Source organism: Amphiura filiformis, chromosome 7 (genome assembly GCF_039555335.1).
Source record: "Amphiura filiformis chromosome 7, Afil_fr2py, whole genome shotgun sequence".
In the NCBI taxonomy this organism is placed as follows: Eukaryota; Metazoa; Echinodermata; class Ophiuroidea; order Amphilepidida; family Amphiuridae; genus Amphiura; species Amphiura filiformis.
The window spans coordinates 15,318,373-15,340,475 of NC_092634.1; the positions used below are offsets into that span (position 1 = coordinate 15,318,373).

Genomic DNA, 22,103 nt, shown 5'->3' on the forward strand with positions numbered 1-22,103 from the left:
CACAGCGAAGCTGCCATGACAAACAAGCTGCCTGCAAGCTACAGTGAAGTCACCAAGTTGAATCATGGTACGTGTGAGATCGTGAGAAAAGCTGTGCCAACAGACAAAGTCAAAACTCTGCCTTCAAATTGCAGCAAAGTCAACCTGTCGGTGCTGTTACCACGTTGAGTGAGAGCAGTGAAGTTAAATGAAAGCACACACAGCAAAGCCACCATGCTGAGTAGGAGTAGTGAAGTCATCATGTTATGTGAGGGCAATGCTATAAATAAGTAATACCATGCATGTAAACTTATGTACCAACGAGAGGGAAGTGCAGTGTAAAGGCAAAACTGTAGCTGATGTAGATGTTACACCTTATATAGCTCTTGATATTTCTGAAGAAGATAGCTTCTATGATGGAGTAGTATCACTAACAAAGGCTGCAACACTAAATACACATCCAGATCACCATCATTTTTTTTATGGATGACAAGCCTCTGCCAGGATCGTTGGAAAGAACAAGGGGCGTGACCCAAGATGCATCGCATATCAGAATTGCAACAATAAATATCCAAAATGTCACCAGAACATGGTCTGCCTTATTGATCTGCTTGGGGAGCATGATGTAGTATGTGTACAGTGTACATGAATTCTGGCAATTTGAGTTTGAAGCTGCTTCAATGAACAATATCTCTAAATCCCATAAGTGTTTTGCAAAATGTGTTGACAGCAATGATCCTATTGACCCCTCAAAACGTCCTAGGGGACATGGTGGTGTGGCCATCTGCATGGGATAGCATACTAACAAAGCAACCTGATGGTGACTGGAGGTTTGCTGTGATTACAATCAAGGGAAAAAGAGCAAACCTCTGTATAATCTGCGCATACAAGCCATGCAGAGGAAAAGGCCATGCAAGTGCTGAATATGAACACTACCTTGATATGATGTGAGCATCATCAGCAAGTACAGCTCCAAATACATTGTCATTGTCTGTGGAGATCTTAATGCAAATCCTGTCAACCCTAAGGACTCGCGTGATAAGGCCCTTGCTGGCTTCTGCGGTGATCATGGCTTGGTTACCACCAAGGACTACTATAGTGGCAACTCATTTGTGCATAAAGGTGGCCAGGGGGAGTCAAACATCGACCATTTCCTTAGTCTTGCATGGCAAGAGGATGTTATTGACTACGTGTGTAAGGCCAACTATCCATCCAACACTTCGGACCACCAACCTATAGTTGCCGTAGTAGACGACATACTCTCAGTATGAAGAGAGAACAAATCTGCCATACCTGTGATACAACGCTACGAATGGGACAAAATTGACTTGGCCAAATACAACAGGTGCCTTCAGGAAGAGCTCAGCGAGATCCAGGACTTATCCCTAAACGCAACTATAGAAAAATGATCAAATTTGTGTACATCGTGGAACATACTCTTTGCGTGAACACTGTGTATATACTTTCAGTCATATGGTTGGGATCGGGTCATCAAGCAACTTCCTCATCGATTGACCTCGGATGACCCTAAATCATCCACCCAGCTGAAGGCCAAAGGTTTTGGCCGAAACATCGGTGATTCCATCTGACCAAAAGTGAGTTGTTCTGGTTGACCAGATTTAATTATCTACTAATTACTCTTTGCGTGGCTGTGCGTAGTAAGCAGTTGTACGCAGATAGCCTCGCTAATATGGACGCGTAGAGTAGCATTGTACGGGCGTGTAGTTAGCATGATTAGTCGCGGAGTAACAAGCGTAGTTGAATGTTCCACGATGTACACAAATTTAATATTTTTTCTATAGTGAGATTGAAAGCCTTTTGATGCATGTTACAAATGCAATCAAGAAGGCAGCTGATGTGAGTGTACCTTCAAAGTGTATTAAGCAGAAGAGGCATAAACACAGAGTCTGGTCACCTGAAATCTCCAAATGTGTGAAGTGTGAACAAAGTTGTTTTCTGGGAATTGAAGAATACCAAGACTGAAGCTAACAAAATACTTCTGAATGCAAAGTACAAGGAGGCTAAGAGTAGATTTCGTAGTGCACAGCGTAAAGAAAATGCGCTGCAAAAGATTGAGGAATATAACACAATCATGAAAGCATCTTAGGAAGATGAAATACTTATGTACAAGATGATCAGAAGACATAGAAATTCAGCGAAGACTATGCAGTCTGATTTGATGGTTGATGGAGAACTTGTCACCAACCCTGATGAAGTGAGATCTGTATGGGCTAATCACTTTGACAAGTTGGCTACCCCACAGGATGATGCAGCTTTCAATGACAAATTCAAATCCGAGATAGATAGCAGTGTTGCTGCCATCAAAGTCATTAGTACTTACTTGGCTGGGGAGACTACTACACCCTTTTCTACTGCTGAAGTTACGTCTGCTGTTTCAAAACTAAAGAAGTAGTATGGAACACTACAGGGTGTATCAAAATGATTGGTACCGATGACTTCTCATTTTTGCCGATTTTTTAAACTATTTTTTATACCAGTTTGGGTATAATTGTTTAAATATTTGAAACTATAGTAGTTTTATCTTCTCTAAGAATTTTAGATCAGAAGTTACATGATTCTAAAGAAAAGTGGGTGTTTTTACACTTTTCATCGTAACGCTAGATCAGTAGCGCACCATTTTCAAAGCTCTATTTTACAATAAATACCTTTGAGAATGATATGTTGAAAATCATGGAAATGTTTACTTTTTCCTTGCCTATTTCTTCATTCATAATATATAAATGTTCTAATCAATATTTATTGGTTGAGAGTAATAGTATTGTCTTGAATAGTTTAGGTGGGGTGGAAGAAGAGTGTGCATCAACACCCTTTAGGGTGGTAATTTAAATTGTAGTATGAGATGTTTGAGATTACTAAGTAGATGGTGTGGCAGAATGGCCATTGACTGCAGACAGTGTATGTTAGGTTAGACCTGGCAAAAGTTATTGGAATGGCTCCACAGTATTCCACAATTCAGCGTGCATTCATAGTAAAGAATTACTGGTTGACACGAAGCCATGGCGAATTGCAGAGAAGATTTAAAAGACAGTTGCTAAGAGCAAGGAAGGAGTATCCCATGGAAACATGCTATAACTTGCAATGTTTCAAAATTTCCTATGGGCAGTTACAGAATAGATCCATCCCAGGTGTTAACTTCATTCAAGATAGGGCTTCACCTCACACTGCCAGAGTCAAGTTAGGGCAGGGACTTCATGAACTATCTTTCTAAAAGCATGTGTAAAGCAATTTTATGTTATGTAGACTGAGGTGATATATTGAAGAGCATGTATGCAATAAATAGTTCAAGCAGTGAACCTATTCATCTGTTGTTATGTAAGTAAAACCATGATTACGTCGATCTTCGTTTAAATGACAATAGCTCCTAGATGCACCAACCTATTATCTTCAGATTATTAGATCAATAAGTTAGCATATGCCCCTTCCTATTTATAGTACAAAAACTATATTAATTAGGAATTTTATATTTTTGAAAATGTCACATAGCCTGGTACCAATCATTTTGATACACCTTGTATGCAGACACATGACACCCTACAGCTGATCCTAGATTGCACTTTCCCACACCACCCAGTGGTACTGTCCTGAAAAGTATTGAGGGTGCAACCAGGACGTTGTGCATTGCCCTGCACCACTTGCGTGAGGAGATTATGAAAGCGCAGTAGCATTGTCGTCGCATATTTTAGACATATATTTTTGGCGCTTTGGTCGGCGTATATATATTTATTTTTCGTCAAGCAGATGAACTGTTTTTGTTGATGGACTTTTATGTTTGATGTTTCTTCACCCAATCCCCCCATCTACCAAGGCAACATGGGTGCGTCTACAATAGACGGGATCTACGTGAAGAATTGAATTTTATCTCATCAAACATCAATACCAGCTACTTGAAATGATTCAACATCTCCTTAATATTTAAAACTCACCTTCTTTATGTAGGCAATGTACCAACAACTTATTGATGTATTGTACTCCCTTCACAACTCTATCTTCAGCTTGCTTCCGTTTACTACCAAGTCCTTTCTCAGACGAGTGGGCATTATGATGATGTATACCATTTGCTTCAGATCTGATTGACTCTTGTTCTAAAGATTCAGCTAGTTGAAGTAGAAGTTCCTTGACCTGACTGGGGGTTCCAAGTTCTTGGGTTTTGTCTAGTGTTATCAGGCTAAGTTTTCTTACTTCTCTGAAAGATACAATGCAAAATAATATGATTTTAAGTCATCTCTCACCTTTTGCTCACAATGTACTTCTTGGTTTGCAATCAGGTGCTTTTACAGATGTTCACAGGAAAGAATTACTGCTGATATGTGACATGATCAAGGGAAATGAGATTGACGTTGAAAATATTTAATTTTAAGTTTTTAACATCAGTTACTAGCCCTAAATTATGAACAAACCATATGAAAACTGCACTTTTGGTAACCAAGTTATAGGCAATTTTACCAATAACTCAAAATCTATATCAGCAACATTAGACTCATTTCTTTGATCACTACACATTTCTGTCAAAAACTTGATAGTTAGCATATGTGCTTACTAATGAGCGCTTTTAAGATATGGAAACATGAAGAGCCCCATCCACAAAAGTGTAAAGGATTTTAAGCAAATCATCGATACAAATATTTAAATACGAACAAGTAAACCTGCAAATGTGTGCCTCAACCCCATTAGCTCAGTTGGTAATGTGCCAGATTTTGGTATAATCCCATGTTTTCAAAAGCACTCGATAATAAGCACATGTGCTAACTATCGAGTGTTTACGGTATACTACTTTGAAAACTGAGATGATATTTCACAGCTGTCAGACCAATATCAGTGCATAAAACATGAATTGGAGCCTTGGGTCTACTAGAGTATAGATCTTCCATCAACTATCAGCCATTACACTAAAACATGGTCTGAAGGTCCTCTGCAGGGATTGAAAAAAAGTTAATTTGTGGGAAGCAAGCTAAATTTCCCATTTATAACATGTTTTTATATACAAAAAGACACAATTTCCCTTCAAATTCCAGAATTTCCCTCCAAACACCAACATTTCTTGGGAATGAGCTTCCCAAATTCCCCACTTTTTCAAATCATGGTCCCCTGATTCCTATTCAAGATTTTTCTATTCCTTAATTATTTTTTCCTACAATTCAGTGACTTATCTGCTCTTACCTACAGTGTGTCGCCATGGCAACTCTCAAGGCGAGGGTCAACTTGTTTTCTTCTAGCAATGCTGACAGACCATAGGGTGACTGACTCAGCTGCTGGTAGATTTTCAAAGCTGATACCTGACACAAACTATTCAGTGTAAATAATGAGAAAGTACATACATGGAAATAAATCTTGTTTATAAAGGTTTATAAAATATGCTTTTTACTGTTATTATAGTTTAGTTTAGTTTAATCTTTATTAACGTCACACTCTCACATAGAGACCAGCCAATTCTGGCTTATGAGTGACAAAACAATAATATACAGTATAAAAATATAGCACATAAATAATACATATAAATAGCACATAATAATAAATGTAAATATAGTCAAGGTTTTTTTTAAAAACAATAACATGCATATACATTTTTTTTAAATAAACACAAGGCAATGTTAGCTGAAACCTCATCAAACGCCCATCATGCTTTTAGGCCTAGACCAAAAGAACAAAATAAATGCAAGAAGCCGCAAATGCGCAACATGGCAGAAGCAAACATGATGTTGACGTGTACATGAGGAGACAGCTAAATAATAATTACAATTTATTTATCCCTTAGTGTACACAATAGATTGACGAAGTGTGAGAATTTCATTTGCAAATTTTGCTACCCTGCAACAATGGTTGCCATCTGACATTACAAAAATGAATTTATTGTAATCAGAAAGATTATTGTAATCTGAAAGATTATATGTAAAAAAAACCCAAAAAACAAACAAAATGCAGTGATTTATAGTGCCCTACACACAGGCAAAACCCCTAGACATTGGTCCACAAGCCTCAGCACACCTTACAAGTTGTTGCTGACCACTAACTTCCCACATCATTCCATAAACCATTTAACAACAACTCAGGGACTTGCAGCTTCAAGAGCGCACACCCTAGACATTAACCAAATTGACCTTCGCAACCAGGATCAGCTCCCCGAGTTTTGTACGGGTTACAACAAGACAATTAGAAGTAAGTTCCTTGTCCAGGGGAATTTCAAGCAAAGTAAATTTTCCACAAGAGCATACTAAGCCACCGCCATGGTTCGAACCCACAATCTCTCGCACCATAGTCGAACACCTTATAGATTGAGCTAACTTGACTGCTTTATGTACATAAAAAGTTTATATTATTTCTCTAGAATGCTTCAGGAAGCAAATAGTATTTACATCTTTCCACACACTTACCAGTCACTCTCTTTGAGAATAATGCCTGTATAATGGAGTATTCCTTGGTCTAATGCAGCAGAGATAGTATGCTCATTATGTGATAAGAGCTTCTCAAATACACTCAACATTGGACCCTGAAAATGTTGAAATAAACATATAAAACATGAAAAACTTGTAAGATATGTCACTGATTTCTTGTTAACCTAAGGGCTCATATTGAAATACCCTACCACGTTTTCACACAGAAAGAAGGCAGGATTCCCCTCGCTAAGCGCGCGCCTCAGGAAAGCTCGGTCATAAACGGATGGATTATATGCATCAGTGATACACCCTGCCCAGGATTTTAACAAAAGAAGGCTAGCACAGGAAAGCTGCAGGATGGCGCACACCTTCCTGTGTAAGGGAATTTCAATATGAGCCCTAACATAAACTCATCCCAAAAAGAAAGTATCCAGTTTGATTTTGGTCCATAAATCAAAGATGGGGTCTTAAATCAAGACCTATCAAAAGTATGTTACAGATAAATTTATTCCGCAGTTTGATACCTCATTTGTCCAAATTGATGCAGAATTGATGACACAATGACCTTTTAAATACAATCACCTCAATTTTAGAAGTTGCAGTAACCCCTATTGATGTGGTTTTCCTGCTTCTCGAGATTCTTCATAAAGGTACACAATAACAGAGACGGACTAAGACTGTTTCACTTCACTTAATGTTTTATTGAATACAGATACTCTTTTACTCCTTCCTCAATGTTTTACCCTTCACTCTTCACAGTCAATATCTGGTGTATGTCCTCCTGCTGTATCAATGACTGCCAGACATCTGCGACGCATGTTCTCAGTGAGACGTCTGATGCGCCCTGGCCTTGATCTATCGCTGCCCATATTGAGTAGTATAGCAGGACCAAATCAATAGGCATTACTGCAACTTTAAAAATTGAGGTGATTGCATTCAAAAGGTCATTATGTCACCAAATCTGCATCGATTTCGACAAATGAGGTATCAAACTGTGCGGAATAAATTTATCTGTAACATACTTTTGGTAGGTTTTGATTAAAACCCCATCTTTGATTTATGGACCAAAATCAAACTGTCATTAAGGGGGACAAAAATAGTGAACTTTGAAAGCGGGAAATGGCCAAAATCTGAAAGATTATTGGTATTACAAAGAATTGTCCATATGGTGCTCAGAGCACAAACTAAAACAGTATGTAAATTGCAAACAAGGAAATAAATCAAAATTTGTCTAGAGCAGAGAGAAATAATCCAGAGGTATCAATATTTCTCAATGTCTAACCTTTTGGCAAGAAAACGTGACATCCATTGAAACTTTCTTCACAAGAGGGAGCATATCATTTCTTTCAAATAAATTAGCATGCCTTTTTACATACATTACACACGTTTGTTATTTGACAAATATAATAGCAAACAAATAGAAAGATGTTTCAAATTTAATTACTTTTCTAAATTTTAGACAAGCATGAAAACAAAAGATAAACGTTATTGTGACACATCATGATATGTCAGGGGTGAGAAGAAAACTATGTAAACATAGGGATAGTTCATGTATTTGGTTAGATAACCTAACAATTACCTTTAATACATTGTATGATTTCCATGCAGCCATAATATAATACATACAGTGGTCCAACATAAGGACAGCCATCTCAAAATAGTGCGCTAGTTGAGAGAGTAGGTTGGCCATAGCTATCATAGTGTCTTCATCACTTGGTTGTCCATGTAGATGGCTTACAATGGTTGATAACCCATCAGTTATCATGTATTCTAACCAGTTGTCTTTGTATTCATCATGAGATATAAGCTGGAGGGATAAAAGAAAAACAAAAGAAATCTATCATTGGAGTAATTCAATGGAGTAGCCAGTACTTTTTCCGAGGGTGGGCTAAAGGGGGGGGGCAACTTTTAAGGGGGGCAAGGCTTCTCACGGGGACAGCTGCCCCCGTTTCCCCCCTGACTACACCACTGGAGTAATTACACTGGCAGGTGGAAACTGAAAGTGATGAGGTGGGGTTATGTGAAGTGTATGTTTGTATCACTGCATTCCATAGATCTACAATATTAAATCCATAAAAGAATCTTAGCAAGCAGACATACATGTATAATTTATTTGAGGACTTCAAACATGTGGACTTTTTTGAAAACAACAACAACAACAACAACAACAACAACAACAACAACAACAACAACAACAACAACAACAATGATAACAACAACAACAATGGCTTGTTTGTAAAAAGTGGGCTTTAATTACCCAAAGTGAACTTTTTGGGGGTAACATTTGATTGTTTTCACTCAGTCTAGAAAGTGGGTCCCTTTTTGAATTTCAGGCATGTTTATACATGACACAGAGTCTTTACAGAATCCAGCATCCCAAACTGAGTCAGTGAATACTTTATCAACTAATCACACTTTCACTACAAGTGTGATTACATGTAGGGGACTGTTGTCTTCTTTGGAATAGGAGGATCCCAAATATATCACAATTTGGGGTATGATAAAACAACTCTAAGGCCCGGGGGGAGGGGATACTCAAGTTTAGTTTAGATAGGGGTGTGACGTTGAGCATTTGAATGTGGATCCATCAATATACCCATTTTTCAAGAAATATGGACCCATCAATATTTTCAGCCAAATTTAAGACAAATTGTCTTAATTTTCACAACTTTTCCTCACAAATTAAAAAAATTTTGAAAAAAAGGACCCATCCATATACCAAAATTGCTCTAGAGAATGGGGTCATTGATATACCAAAAGGCCGAATATGCTCTAAGGCATGTGACAGGGTATTACGCATTGGATCAATTTAAAGTTCAATTTTATTTCTCACCTGTTGAATTGCTTTAGCTACTGCTGGTACTACCCTTGGTTGATTACTATCTTCTAATAATACTAGTAGTCTTTTCACAGTCTTCCATTGAATCAGTCTCTCAGCATTAGCTTTGCACACACAGACTTTGGTTATGGTTAACAAAGCAGCTTCTTGCACAGATGAGACAGGACTGGTAATCAAGTTCAGCATCTGGTAGATAAGAGAAAATGCCATTATTTTTGTTATTCTTAAAGTATTAAAATAATAACCATTTATTCACTGTTTCTCACTGTAAAAATTAAACTCTGGAAAAAGGGTCATACATATGTATCTTCAAGTCTGTCAATAGTGGGTCATTAGAGGACAGCTACAATGTACAGTGGAAAATGTGTAGTGTAGTGTAGTGTAGTGTAGTGTAGTGTAGTGTAGTGTAATGTAATGTAATGTAATGTAATGTAATGTAACGTAACGTAACGTAACGTAACGTAACGTAACGTAACGTAACGTAACGTAACGTAACGTAACGTAACGTAACGTAATGTAATTCTTTCTTATTTAACCTGGGGTGACCAATCAATGCCCAGATGTGATGTGATGTGATGTGATATGTGTAATGTAATGTAATGTAATGTAATGTAATGTAATGTAATGTAATGTAATGTAATGTAATGTAATGTAATGTAATGTAATGTAATGTAATGTAATGTAATGTAATGTAATGTAATGTTTTGTAAATAATTTTGGCTATGATTTTGATGATTTTATCATTATTTAATGACTTTCCTTCAATTTTAGACAAGAGAAAAGTAAGCTTACCTCAAAGAAATATGGTGACTGGATTATTGAATCAATGGGTTAAACAGCAGATAATCTGGGTGACAAATTCCAAAATAGAACAAGGTTCCTTCATCTCCACCTCCATGTAGCTCTTAGTATCCCTAACAACCTATAAATACATCTATGTACTTGGGACACACCTCCTCCTCAACTCCACAAGAAAAACTCATCACCAAATTCCTCTGAAGTATCACATGCTTTCCTCCCACCTCTACTTCCACCCTATCCCTAAATGTAGATCTTAGTATCCCTAACAACCCATGATCACATCCCTGTACATAGCTGCTTCAAGTCTGACTCACATACCACCTTCGTCACTCCACAACAATAACTCATCACCAAATTCCTCAGTTGTCCCGAGTGCCCTCCTCTATCTCCATCCCCATCCATATGTAGCTCATCCCTAGCAACCCACTATCACATCCCTGTACATATCTATGTCAAGTAAGATTCAGACAAACCTCTTCCATACCACAACAACAACTCATCACCAAATTATTCACAGCTGTCCCAAGTGCTTTCCTCCCTCCTCTATCTCTACCCAATCCCTATCCTATATAATCATCAATAGCAAACCATTATTACATCCCTGTAAATACCTATATCAAGTCGGACTCAGACAAAACCTCCTCCACACCACATGAATAACCCATCACTAAATTCCTCAGAGTTGCCCCAAGTACTTTCCTCCCTCCTCTATCTCCACCCCCACGCCTATCCTACATGTAGCTCATCCCTAGCGACCCATATCACATCCCTTACATACCTGCATCAAGTCGGACTCAGACAAAACCTCCTCCACACCACATGAATAACTTATCACCAAATTCCTCAGAGGTATCACACATGATTTCCTCTACTTCCACCCCATCCCTAAATGTAGATCTTAGTATCCCTAACAACCCATGATCACATCCCTTACATACCTGCATCAAGTCAGACTCAGACAAAACCTCATCCACTCCACATGAATAACTCATCACCAAATTCCTCAGAGTTGCCCCAAGTACTTTCCTCCCTCCTCTCTCTCCACTTCCATCCCTATCTCTAGCTCTCAGTATCCCTAACAACTTCTGCAAGGACAGCCCCTCATCATCAGAATCATCTGACGATGAATCGTCATCGCTAGATGAATGGATTTTGGATCTGTTGTCACCGTGACTGGCTTGCTGGCTGACATTCCCACAAGAGCATCTGATGTTGAGAGTGGATGTTGATGATGTGGTGACCCAGGATGGAGCAGTGATTGTGATGGGGATTCTAGGGCCATATTTAGATGGGTTTGGTTGGCCTATTTGAATACCTCCAAGTCGGGTGGCTATGTCTTGGACTTTATATTCGCTGTGTGTATTAGAAAATGGAAAAAGAAGCAAATTAGCAAAATAATACATGTATGTGCTACATAAATTTTGTACATTCAGTGGTTATTAATCTTTGAGGAAACAAGACCCAGAGGTGTTGGTAAATTTCCTGAAATATAAACTGCCCTTGGCCAAACGGCGGAGAGCTTCTGTACGGCATCAAACATTTATGGAAGCTTGCCCTAACAAATTGTTTGCTGCTCTTTTTTTATGATGAAGCCAGATATGAAAAAAAAAACCTTTTACAAAATAGCAAAGACAAAATTCCTGGCAACTACAAATCAAAATCTCAATTGGCTCATAAATATAAATTACCCGCGGCACCTATTTCTGGCTATAATATAGTTTTGTATTTGCTCAAATTAGCCCAAGTTTAAATCAGGCCACATATAAAATGATGAAAATCAGAACTTTTACTCTAAGGGCTCATATTGAAATTCCCTTACACAGGAAGGTGTGCGCCATCCTGCAGCTTTCCTGTGCTAGCCTTCTTTTGTTAAAATCCTGGGCAGGGTGTATCACTGATGCATATAATCCATCCGTTTTATGACTGAGCTTTCCTGAGGCGCGCTTAGCGAGGGAATCCTGCCTTCTTTCTGTGTGAAAACGTGGTAGGGTATTTCAATATGAGCCCTAACTGGAAGCTAACCTACATGGATCAAATCCATGGGTTCCTACAGTCTGAGGGCCGATGACACACATTCGATGGGTGTAATTTAAAAGCTAATTAACCAATAATATATTTAAAAAAAACAAAACATTTGACCAAAATGTAACTTACCTAACTGTGTTGCTCAGCTTTGGTTGAAGATTAATTTTCCCTGCTGAACTGTGAGATTTAGTCAACCCTTTGCCCCGTACACCTTCTAAAGAGTCGGGTTCTCTTCCAACAAGAGGAATCTTGCTTGCCATTGCTACATCTCTGCTACATTTGGTCTATGCTTCAAACAAAACAAAATACCTGTTAATGAAAATGTACAGGAACATGAATCATCAAATCTGAACAATCATTTTTAAAAAAAATCAGATTTTTGCATATTTTGATAATACATTGTGTACTGAGGAGCTTGACAAGGAGCTTAATTATATATGATGAGCTCATATTGAAATATCCTACCACGTTTTCACACAGAAAGAAGGCAGGATTCCTCTTGCTAAGCGCGCGCCTCAGGAAAGCTCGGTCATAAAACGGATGGATTATATGCATCAGTGATACACCCTGCCCAGGATTTTAACAAAAGAAGGCTAGCACAGGAAAGCTGCAGGATGGCGCACGTGTACCTTCCTGTGTAAGGGAATTTCAATATGAGCCCTAACATACTCTACAAGTGATTGAAAGTGATCTAATTTGACATTTGCAGTGTCAAAATCTTCATGTTCATTAAGGGGCAGACAGCGTTTTGAACATTCCAAGGAGTCAAATAGGACCTAACTTAATGCTTGATTTTCTGATACAAAGAAATACAACTATATTAAATTCAGGAAGAAATTGTTTTTATCGTATATAACTTACACACTGACTTTTTGTTGGATGCAATGATATTAAAATCCTAAAAAATACCCAAATGAAAACAGAAACCATATAATGTACAGGAGCAAATTGCAATTCTTTTTTAAAAAACAAAAAATGAAAAATGCTAAAAATATTGCCAAAAAGTTAGGCAAGTACCCATTCACTTTAAAAACCAGGCTTATCAATTAACATGAGCTAACAATGAGGGGGTGAATTAGATGGACGGGTATACACATGTCTTGAGATGTTTCTTAAAAGCACGAACTGGGTTGCATTTACGCAATGATGTCGGAATAGAGTTCCTGAGTCTTGCTCAGCTACACGAAATGCAATGTCACCAAAGTGAAGTAAATACTAATGTACTGTACTTCATGATGTGATTTAAAAATAATTTGATGATTGAAGTTGATTTATTTGCAATTTATAGTTTTCAGAAGAGAACTTCAGAGGTTTGCCAATTTGGCGCAGTTTATGGTGTATACATACGGAAGTGTGGTTCTGATTGGCTAATTGAATCAGATTATCACATCGGCACCTCATTCGCTGGTCAAGCTGTGTAGCAACGCATGACCTAGTTCTTTTTACGCGATAATCAGACAGAGCAGACGAACACCACTGAAGTAATTTCCTGAATGGTATCTATAGGTTAATTGTAATCTGGATACTTAATCGAAGGTACCGGTATTGTATTGTAAAATATTGAAGGCCAATAATATACGTACATGCAAGCCTCGATAAAGTTTACTTGAGAAAATGAAAGCATGTGGAAGTTTGCTGTCAATAATGTCCACTTTCATCACGCTAGATAAACTTTACTGAAGTTTTTTTTGAGAAGTCTAGCTTTGAAGTTGCTCATCTTTTGCTTCACATTATAGAAGCTAGTAGAGTCCACTGCTATCGAAATCTAGTAGAAATCAAAGATGCATGCCACCAGTGTCCGAAATAAGGAAAATATGGAGGTTATCCCGAGGATAACTAAAGCATAAATTCTGCTTGTCCTCAATACATTTTGGTTGTCCCCAAAATGTGTCATACTTTTGGAGGTAAAATATAGTGGTTGTCCAGGGGATAAGTACATAGCTCAATATGGTTGTCCCCAGTGATTTTTGGACAAGAGGACAAGAGGATAAGTGCTTATTTCGAACACTGCATGCCACACTGTGTAAAGCAATGGAAGTTCAGGAGTAAAATTGTACAAATTTCAGACTGTTTAAAGTATAGGCAACCTTTACTCAAGTCAAAAGATACAGTTGCAAGACTCATTGAAATAATTTTCATCCGAATTTGAAAAGAATTAATGAACAACATCCAGTGCAAAAAAAGGGAAACGCTGATTGACTCAAAAACAATAGCAATAGTCTAGCATTCATCTAGTACGGAATTCGGTACACTATGTGCAAACTCAAACTGCAAATTCAAAGCTAGAGTTCTCGAGTAAGGTCGTGCGCCATGAATTGGGGGCCAAATGCGTTACATACTAAAAAATTGAACAATTTACATGCTTTTGTACTTAAACTGATCCAATTCATAAACTGTTCAACAAAACCCTATAAAATTATATATCACTATAAAGCTTAAAGTACCAGGAATACACACATACAAACAATTGGTCAATATACAGGGTGCCACAAATGTCATATAGGGTGGAAAAATTAAATTTTAGTTCAAAAAGTATACTATTTTGTTCCTCTCTTATTTCCTATCATAAACACCTGTTCTGCTAAAACCTTTTTAGATGTGCTAATAACATTGTAGGCTTTCAAAAAAAGCAAACTTGTAACGATGAGTTATGTTGCCTTACTGAGATACAGGGTGTTCAAAAGTTGTACAAAATTTTTATGATTTTTATTACATTTTCAATCAAAACTTTTTTCCTCCATGCCCCACATAAAAACCAGTGGCATATTTGAATTCCTCATCAAATTTCCATTCAAAATATGTTAACTTTTACAGCAGTGGGGTAACTCCTTCAAGACATATGACCTTCAGAACATTTCGGAACATAAATGAATACTCAACACAGTGACGTATAGGAAAAGCCTAGAACCCATGACACATAATGCAGCACACTTGCAACAAATCAACTTAGCTTGGAGTAAAACTGGTCACATTTCAAACTAGAAATAAATACTAAAACAATGGTACATAATCCATCTCAATACCTTGCTGGGTTATGAAGTTACAGTAAAAAAGATATATGTGAGGCGTTAAAAATCAACATTCCCTGTACTTTAACACATGCCTCAACCGTAGGATCCTCAACCGTAGGATCCTCCACCCCTGACTTCACATCGTTTGAATTGCAATATCTCAAGAAGTAAGTAAAGTGTGAAGTTCTTTCTTTCCACAATTTGAGCTAGATGAATAAGCAAGAAAATGAGACCAAACCTAGTTCAGTACCCCTCTCCATTCTTGAGATCTTGGACAAAACGTCCCAAATAAAATGAAAAAATGTAACGCCTCCACCCTTTTCCTATACCCCAATTCATGACGCACGACCGTAAGATAAACTTTGGACCATTTTCGAGATCTCTAGCTTTGAATTTGCATGGTGTATACAGGGTGTAACAATAAAATTTATACAATTGCATTTTGACTTGTCAGGAAAAAACTAAAATAGTTATGGCACAAATATTATATGCAATACAATCAGTAATGTCTTGGCTAAAAGAAGAGGTTTAGTTGGTTTCTTTACTAGCTTGGGTTCAAAAGTTATGTCCGATTAATTAAAACGTCAAGAAAATGTGTTGGCGGGCCACTTTTGCCATGTTTGCGCATATCAAGTTTAAACTGCGTCTACAGATATGCTTATCGTGCATCAAACATCAAAGAACTGACACAAAAGAATTATAAGTCGTGTTTCTTCATATAATTAATATGAACTTAATAATAATATGATACTTCTTTAAAATCTATGAGAGTCATGAAATTTCTTTAAAATTATCTTATAAATAAATTTATTTCTCATATCCCTTAGATGTCATTGGTAAAACTGAGATCAGTTTTTGCATCCATAAATACAAAACAATAAGATTTTGAAATTAGGTTCAGCTGGGCTTCTAGCTGTTCTGGGGCGACCACACTATTGCCATCATTTACCCCCAGATGAAATGAGGCACATTTTACTCAAAAGTTTTGCTGGCATATCTGTCAGGAGTATCTCCATTTATTTGTAAACCAGAATTGGATTTAACTTGAGCTTATCCAATAAAATACGGACCCAAAGGGTACCGTTATAATACATCAAACTTGGCTTAACTTTTCAAGAGAAAATTTCTCCAGAGAAGTTTACATACATTTATTGAGTCAATCCTTTAATATAAATTCCTTAGAAAAGTGCATATACATTAATCCTACTTTCCTGAAGCCGGAAACATTCAGGAAAGTAATCTGGATATTTGACATATTTCGTTCAACTTTTCATGCACTATTTCTCAAATTTATTAGTTACGAATTATTACTATTTGTAAACACTTATACAATTACCTATGGTGATCCAATTATTTTCATATAATTGGATTCCAGATTAACGTTGGGGCCCTGTCCCTTTTTTACCGCCACAATTTCTGACCTGGATAATCTTTACTTTCCCCCTAAATACAGAGTCTGTCCCCATCTACACACAGTGTTTGCTCACCCGTAAGATACGGGGCCCTCCCGGGAATTTCCCGAGCCAATTCCTAAATTTCTCACCCGTAAGATCCGGGGCCCTCCCGGGAATTTCCCGAGCCAATTCCTGAATTTCTCGCCCGTAAGATTCGGGGCCCTCCCGGTAATTTCCCGAGCTCATGCCTACACTACTTACCCGTAAGGTACGGAGCCTCTCCGGAACAAAGTGTGGCCCAACTTCTCGCAGAAAAGTTAACCCAACTTAATCCCTTGTATAAGATACGGACCCTCCAGGGAATTTTCCCGGGCCCTTTTGCACACACACAAGTGTGGCCCAATCTTATCTTATCATAGATAAGTTAACCAAAATTAATTCCTTGTAAGATGCATAAATGAAATGCAATGAAGAATGAATGAATGAATGAAAATGAATGAATTTAATACGGGCCAACTTCTCAGAGAGAAGTTAACCCAAGTTAATTCCTTGTACAATACATTTTAAATGCATGAAAGAAATGAATGGATGAAAATGAATTAATGAATATGGGGCCCTCCAGGGTATTACCCCGAGCCCTTTTGCACACACGCAAGTGTGGCCCCACTTCTTGTCTCGCAAAGAAGTTAACCCAAATTCCTCGTAAGCTACGGGGCCCTCCAGGGAATTTCCTCGGCCCCTTGCACACATGCAAGTGTGGCCCCACTTCTCTTTTAGCATAAGTTAATCCAAAATAACCTCAAAGATACGGGGCCCTCCGAAATTTCCCTGGCCCACACGCATAGTGTGGCCCAACTCCTCTCCTTGCAGAGAAGTTAACCCAAATTAATTTCATGTAAGATAGAGACGGGGCCCTCCAGGGTATTCTCAAGCCCTTTCCACACTCGCCAAGTGTGGTCCAACTTTCTAAGAAGTTAACAGCAATGTATTAACCAGCAAGCTACAGAACCCTTTTTAAAGGGATTTCCTGAACACCTAGATCTGTATACCCAAATGTGGCCTAACCTCTCCAAGAGAAGTTAAAATGTGCACTTATTGAATCCTCTCCCTTGGTCAGCTTAACCGCCCTCTTCCTGGTAATTTGCCCATGCCCAGAAGCTACCATTAAAACGCAGACTGCAATACCCTTTAGGTCTATGTACCTCTAAACCCCGTACGATATGGATGCCTTCCCAGCCAACTAATGCTCCCAAGTGACTGTCCATAAAGGTATTGAATACTGGGATATGACCTAAATTTTTGGGTGTGGTGGGTGGGAAAATTTCCTTCACATTGGAGATCCAACCTTCTCCTTCCATGACAGATAAAAATGTGCCTAATTCTTGACCCACTGGCAGTGTCAGAGGGTTATTAACCAAAAATTTTTGATTATGTAGTCAAATCCAATGAAATTCTACTCACTTAGACAGTTTAGTCTTCCTGGTGGAAGACTTCTTCAATAATCACGATGATCCACTGGTTTTCCTTGAGACTTCTCATCCCTAGGGTGCACAGTTCTTAGTAGTGGATCATATATGTGATTTAGAGAATAAACACACAAGATGGATACGCGAGGCATTATAGATCAGAAAGAGGGGGCAGCGCTAAATCGCGATGAAGGTGTATATTCTCTAAATCACATATATGATCCACTACTAAGAACTGTGCACCCTAGGGATGAGAAGTCTCAAGGGAAAACCAGTGGATCATCGCATTATTGAAGAAGTCTTCCGACCAGGAAGACGAAACTGTCTAAGTGAGTAGAATTTCATTGGATTTGACTACATAATCAAAAACTTTAGTTTACTTCACAATCCTGATGAATTTGTTTCAAGGGTTATTAACCACTTCCCATTGGCTACTTCAAACAATAGACCTTAAACCTCATTGGTCCTTATACACCTGCTTATATAAAGCCATTACTAGGCAACCAATCAATAAATCAATCATATTGATTTGCCCAAGCACAAGCTATGGACCAGGGCTAGACTCTTTCACAGGAGGTAAATTTGTTTATTGTATAGATACAATAAACTTTATTATGTTAACAAATTCTACATATACTTCTCATATTTATATGTAATGTATGCCTAGATGGAAGACGTGAGTTTGGAAAATGAGCTATAAACAATCTTATGGTTTCTGCTTGACTCCATGTGTTACGAATGTCACAACCATAAAAATACGCTCTTCCAACGTGAATTGGGGTTGAAGTTGTTGAGCTACAGCCATGATTTCTAGTAAATGAGGTTGTTATGTCAGTGCTATAGTTGTGACTTTCAAAAACTCAAGGAGATATTCTATGTAATCATTTCTACCACTTCGAATACCCCATTGTTTAAAACTACCTATCATAAGATCATCGTCCATGGTTCAACTCTATTCAGTCACCTTTGTAACACTTTAGACAAAAGTGGCCCAAGCGGTTTTACGACTAGGTTACACAATTGGCCATATCTTCACTTTCATACCGTCGATTCTATTGGAACAAAGCTTAGCTGGTGGCTAAAGAAATTATCTTGATAGAAACATAAATTTCAAACCACAAAATAAGCGGCATACTTGTGTCATTTTATTTTCAAAATTGTACAAATTTTATTGTTACACCCTGTATATTAAACATGGTGTCAAGCTTCAGTGGTTTCTACTAGAATTTGAATGCAGACATGGACTCTAGCCTTGAATTGGTGAGCAAATTCGTGGCTAGTCTTCTTAAGTAAATTTTCATATAATTATAAAAATGCAGACTTTTACATGATGGTTAATGCCTTCTCAGAGAATATACAGTGAAACCGTATAACGATCTGAGGGTTGGCATTGACTGAATATTTAATTTTAATGAATAAAATTGAATCCCATGCACAAAAGCCACAAACCTACACTCTTTTTTAGAATACTGGTTACCCGTGATTTCAAATGATGTAAAGTTAATTTTTTATTACTTCCGTGGCCGTGGTCTGTGTGCCGAGCGTAAAACGCAGAAGTGATAAACAATCACGCTGATTGGCTGATCAACGGTCTTGACAACAAGATGCGATCACCAATCACCAGGGTGAACCTGGACCATGGACAGTGCTGTACGGTGCGACCATTTTAGGCGCATTGGCGACTAGATTTTTGCTGATGGCGACTAAATATTCAATCCCTGGCGCCAATGGCGACCAACTGCTGAAGCTTTTAATCGCCAAAAACAAAACATGTATGTAATGTAGCATTCAAGAGTACGAATGTATGCTATGAATATGCAGTTATCATCATGTATCTATGGGGACTTCCTGTAAAACATATAGGCCTACACTGTACATGCTGCGTATGAAGTATGTAGCGTTCAATGGGAATATGTAGATCAGAGTACAGCAGCTATGAACATTCAACACATGTGGCTGTTCAGTTTACGTTGGCACCTCAGATTTTTTACCTGGGAGCAAAATGTGGGCGCCTAAATTTATAAAGTTAGGAGCCATTGGCTCCTCAATCAGTTTTTGCACCGTACAGCACTGACCATGGATATACGGTATTTAGTAAAAAAATTACTTTAGGGGCTAATTATATAGTATCGGTTTACATGCAATAATCTGAGACAAATTCGTCTCAGGTATATTTGAAGACCGAATTAAGAAGACTGGTTTGCATATGGTCGATGTCCTGTCAACCGGCAGACCAAAATGCCATACTGCGCAGGTCAGCAATTAATCACGCCACGCCTTTGCCCTGACATCAGACGCAAACTATATACAGGTAAATTTTAAAAGTAATTCTTGGCCAAACTCGAATATTAATTATGAACGCTAATGTTCCGCGATAAATACATTGTACACTCGCAGATAGCGTGATACAGAAGAAAGCTTGCTCGAGAACTCTAGCTTCGAATTTGCACACGATAGTTACGCATTCGATGCTAGAGTAGTTTACTATGTTTTTTCGGTCGGACAGCGGTGCAATTTTTTACACCGGAGGTTATTTATTCTGAAATTTGAATGAAAGTTATTTCGATGAGTCAACTGTATCTTTTGAGCAAGATTTGCGTATTTTGGACAGTCTAAAATTTTGCTGAAGTGTAATTTTAGCAACATTTTTGATGCAATCACCTGTCGTGATCGGCTGTGTTTACTTCTGACCTAGCTTCCATTGCTTTACACGGTGTCATGCTTCAGCGAATCTGACTAGATTTTGAATGCAAAGGTCTCTAGCCCAGAATGTGAAGCTATCGGTGAGCAAATTCTTGGCTAGAGTTCTCGAGCAAAAGAAAGCATACACACGCCTTACACGTTTACGTTTACGTCGATACTCAGCAGGATCCTTTCCGGACGTCATGCCAAGGGTGCAGAAATGTTGATCACGTGCAGACTAGACATACAGGTGCAGCCAACAAAAAACTTGAAAATTGAGGGTGCTGGAGTTGAAGACAACTGGAAAACTCAAATGGTGCGATGAACTGGATGAAGTGCGAGTAAAAACCAAGCAGCATGCTCTGGATGAAACTCCTCCCCTGAAGACTTCCAGGGTTGGTGCAGTTAGTACCATAACTGGGAGGGAGTTCCATAGGCAAACTGCAGTGCCGTACTATTACGCTGACTTTCGTATTCGGCGAGGCGGACGATTTCGACCCCCTGGTTTGTTTACAATCAGAGAGGTAGACAAAAGACCGTTCCGCTTGTCCAAACACTCAAGTATCAGAAGGATGGTCCACAATAGCGTGATTCACGTAACATGAATAGGGATTAAAAAGCTGTCACGTAGAACCATGTGCTTCTATTGTCCAATTTGCCATCAAGATTTCATATGGAAACAGTTCAGACCCAGTACAGGATCATGTCAGAAATTAATATATTGTTCTGGGTCTGATTATTCGGACTAGGCAAACTGTCCTCGGGAAGAATGAGTTCCCATAGAGCTGAGTGCGGCTGGTGATTTTCTTTAGCTTGCTTGGGTGATAGTTTCTGGTGCTGCTGGTGATCATTGGTGCGAGGTAGTCGGATGCATTGATGGCAACCATGTTGTGTTGAATTTTGTACAGCATGGCCAAGCTGGCAGCATGTCTCCTCCATTCCAGGGATTTCCACTGAAGTTCTTGTAACATGGAGGTCACGCTGTCTCTACGCTGGTATCTTTGCAGGACGAACCTGGCTAAAGTAAGCGCTTATACGCTCCATGGACGCAACGCGCATGTTCCAGCTTAGCCAAGAAATACTTAATTTACCTGTACATAGTCTTTTTAATTTGGTCTTTGATTATAATAATTATTGAATGTAAGCTTATTTAAATTTAAATTTTTCATTTTTATTAAACTAGACTAAACTGTAAGCTGACTGACTGCTTTGGCATGCTGGGCTAGCTGCAGAACCCACTCTGACAAACAAAAGTACCTGAAACAAAATACTGAGACAGTTAGCATACGATTCTGGCAGATCAAAGTAATTTCATCCAGTTGTGCAAATCCAAAATTCCAATCCAGATCCCTATGAAAAACTGCATCAATCAATTATGCGTTTCCTACTTTTTGCTGCTTCTAAAATAGTGTTTAGCCTCATCTCAACGCCAAATCTCTTTTCCGTATGTCGATTTGAAAGCAAATGTACATGTAGTGTTGCCTTCTACGGGTGAAACTAATGTGACCTTTGAC

General features: G+C 38.4%; 1 protein-coding gene across 1 annotated transcript in view; it reads right to left on the reverse strand.

The window, feature by feature from the left end:
• The window catches only part of LOC140157664 (uncharacterized), a 30,632-nt gene extending 19,218 nt beyond the window's left edge, over positions 1-11,414 (reverse strand). The window contains exons 1-6 of the mRNA XM_072180904.1: positions 10,950-11,414; positions 9,205-9,396; positions 7,951-8,178; positions 6,369-6,484; positions 5,158-5,283; positions 3,924-4,183 (exon numbers count right to left, since the gene is read on the reverse strand). Of these exons, the coding sequence (XP_072037005.1) occupies positions 3,924-4,183; positions 5,158-5,283; positions 6,369-6,484; positions 7,951-8,178; positions 9,205-9,396; positions 10,950-11,414 (1,387 nt within the window). The remainder of the gene's footprint in view (positions 1-3,923; positions 4,184-5,157; positions 5,284-6,368; positions 6,485-7,950; positions 8,179-9,204; positions 9,397-10,949) is intronic.
• Between the last annotated feature and the right edge of the window lie 10,689 nt (positions 11,415-22,103).